The 2,952-nt window shown below is 57.1% G+C and overlaps 1 protein-coding gene across 1 annotated transcript; it reads right to left on the bottom strand.

Moving 5' to 3' along the window:
• Window positions 1-752: 752 nt before the first annotated feature.
• LOC116547230 (free fatty acid receptor 3-like) lies at window positions 753-2,529 on the bottom strand. Its single transcript, XM_032273246.1, has 2 exons — window positions 2,350-2,529; window positions 753-2,122 (listed from the first exon to the last, which is right to left on the bottom strand). The coding sequence occupies exon 2, from the start codon at window positions 2,109-2,111 to the stop codon at window positions 1,116-1,118; it is 996 nt and encodes a 331-aa protein (XP_032129137.1). The 5' UTR covers window positions 2,112-2,122; window positions 2,350-2,529; the 3' UTR covers window positions 753-1,115.
• Window positions 2,530-2,952: the final 423 nt, after the last annotated feature.

The following is a 2,952-nucleotide window of genomic DNA, read 5'->3' as shown; positions in this document are numbered from 1 at the left end:
GCTTTGCATTTCCTTCTGTTTCTTATCACACCCTGTTTACATGTGTCCTGCTCAGATGGCCTCATCTGACTTGGGAACATTTGACTGGGCCGGGTGACCACAAGTGACACACAGCTGGAAAACTGCAGAGTGGCTCAGGGGCATGGGTGTCAGAGCCAACTGACTCCAGCTTCTGGTCCCACTTCAGTCACCCACCAGCTATGGGATCTCAGGCAGGAGATGTCACCTCTCTGGGCCATTCCGTCATCTGAAACTGGGGATAATGCTGGTATCTACCACAGGGCTATTGAGAGATAGAAGATGATGTGTCAGGCCAGGTCCTGCAGACCGGGCAGCTGGTCTTTGCATCCCTGCAGGCCAGGTCTCTCCCGGCATCCAGGCTTCCCGGTATTTGGCCCTTTTCCTCTGGAGTCTGGTGTTTTCCCCTTCCATCCACCAGCCCTCCGGCTCAAGTGCACCACCAGAACAAAAGAGGAGAAGGAGGAAAGACCGTTCTTTTTGGCTTGCTTCCTCATTTATTTGGGTAATTTTTCTCCTGTCATTGTTCATGATCCAAATTTGTCATTGTTCTCTGACCCAAATGTATTGAGCAATGGGAATGGCCTTTTCTGGAAAAGGCGCTGTGGGAGCAGAATGCAGCCTCATCCCTGGAGCCCTGTCTCCCACACTCCTGACTCGCCAGCTGGGAGCAGCCCTGAGGTTGGGTTTCTCCTCTCTCCCAGCCCTGCCACTCACTGGTCTGCCACTCAGACTCCGGGCACTGCTCTTAGCTCCTGTGCCCCCGTCAGAAAAGCACAGGAGTCGCCTGCTGCTATGAGGACCTCAATGTTCTCCCGAGCAGCCGCTCACCCTGACCCCTTCCCAGAGCCCAATCCATAGAGTGTGGGTGGATGGGGATGGAGGTGAGAGCAAGAGCTCAGCTTTAGGGCGCACACCCTTAGGAAGGCTGGGTGCCTGCTCTACCCTCAAGCCCCATTGATTCCCAGTTCGCCACTCCAAGTCCCGCCTGGTGTGGGTGAGGAAGTACCCTGAGGATGACATGCCAGCTGCTCCCACCTGCCCCAGAGGACCTAGCTTTCAGCACAGGCCACCTGGTCATCCTTTGCACAGCCCCACTACAGTCCACTACTCCTCCTTTCTTCTGTGAGGTCCTCCTTGTGCCCCTCCCCTCCCTCCTGCTCCTTCAGCTCCACACTGCCTTCCTGCCACCTTGGACCACAGAGCCCACGCAGCCTCCTCAGCAGCTCATGAAAGTCAGCTTGGAACGCGGACGAGGAGAAGTAGTAGACAAAGGGGTCGACACAGGAGTTCAGGGTGCTGAGAAGCATCACGTAGATCCTCCATGCCGGGCTTTCACCCTGGACAAAGCCCATGACATGGGACATGTGTAAAGGCCCAAAGCAGACGAGGAAGTTGAGCAGCGTGGCTGCCACCAGCCCCGCCACCCTCCTCTGCCGTCGGCGGCTGCCTGCCCTGCCGAGGATCCACACCAGGCGGCTGTAGCAGTAGCTGGTGATGAGCAGGGGGACCACAAATAAGACCACGACCATCTCCAACCTCACGGGCAGCAGAATGGCCAGCTGGTCTTCCCGGAACTCCAGGTAGCAGGTCCCATTGGTGCCCCTGGTGTGAGAGGTGTCCCCCGAGAATTCCATGACATAGACTATGCTGCAGTGAGCAGAGGCCAGCAGCCAGCAGGCCACACTCACCACACCCGCCTGTCCCAGCCTCGGCCGGGTCTTGTACCACAGTGGGTAGGCCACGCTCAGGAAGCGCTCAATGCTCACGGCTGCCAGGGAGAGGGCGGTGAGATAGACGGTGGTGAAGAAGATGAATCCTGAGAGCGGGCAGAGGATGAAGGGCAGGGGCCAGTGCATGCCACTGGCCGCCTCCACCATGCGGAAGGGCAGGAACAGCAGCAGGAGCAGGTCCGAGGCGGTCAGGTTGAGCAGGAGCATGTCCACGGCCACCGGGCGGCGCCGCAGCTTGCCCACGAAGACCACCAGGGACAGCAGGTTGAGGGGGAGCCCCACCAGGAAGGTGAGGAGGTACACGGAGAAGGCGAGCCAGTGATTGCCGGGGAAGTAGGACCCGTCGGGGCCTGCACCCATGCTGATGGCCACTGGTAAGAGAGAGTGACACGGAGCTGGTAGTGGGGGGCCTTCCTGCCCTGGCCAGCAGCATCTCACCCAAAAGGGCACGTGGTCACCATGCCCACCCCTCTTGCCTCCAGGTGCTTTCTAGGCGGGGTCAGCCTGCCTGTCTTCCTGAGCATGCCCTGTCCCCTTCCTTCCCCAGCAGAGAAGCACCCAGGTGCTCCTCCACCCAGCCCCTCGGGCCCAGGCTCACCTGCTTCTTTGAGACCCCAAGGTATCTGCTGCACAGCACCTTTCTGTCTCTCCAGACCCAGTGCGGTTGGCTATTTATCCGGCAGAACTGATAAAGACCAGGCGGTGTCCATGACATCATTCACTGTTGAACAGTGGCACAAAACTCTGTTGCTAGGGCTGGTCCGTATGCAAAAGGGGGAACGAAATCCACAACTGTGTGCCTCCCTCCTCCCACAGCCTCCCCTGGGATGCCTGAGCAGGCCTGAGCTGACTTTCCTCCCTCCCCTCTCCTCCACTTGAATTTTGTCTGCCTCTCTAGAATGGCACTTGTCCAGTTTGCCTTGTCGGGGCACAAAGCGTGAGGCAGTGACAGAGACTGGGCTCTGTCACTTCCCGACTTTGTGATTTAGGGGAAAATGATGTGTCTGTTCCTTTCCGAATTTGTGATTTGGGGGACGTGTCTGCTTTCTCTCCTCCAGAGCAGGGATCATCAAAGTACCCATCTCATATTTCAAAGCATGAACACATGCAGATAAGACATATGTACAGTTAGACTAAAATGTTAATCATATAGGTCAGTTGCTTTTTGAAAACATTTATTTTAGATTCAGGAGCACATGTG

The sequence above is a fragment of the Sapajus apella genome, unplaced genomic scaffold (assembly GCF_009761245.1).
Source record: "Sapajus apella isolate SASKATOON/1434 unplaced genomic scaffold, GSC_monkey_1.0 scaffold2443, whole genome shotgun sequence".
Classification (NCBI taxonomy): Eukaryota; Metazoa; Chordata; class Mammalia; order Primates; family Cebidae; genus Sapajus; species Sapajus apella.
Note: the sequence above shows the minus strand (reverse complement) of the source record. Positions and strands in the feature narration are given on the sequence as shown.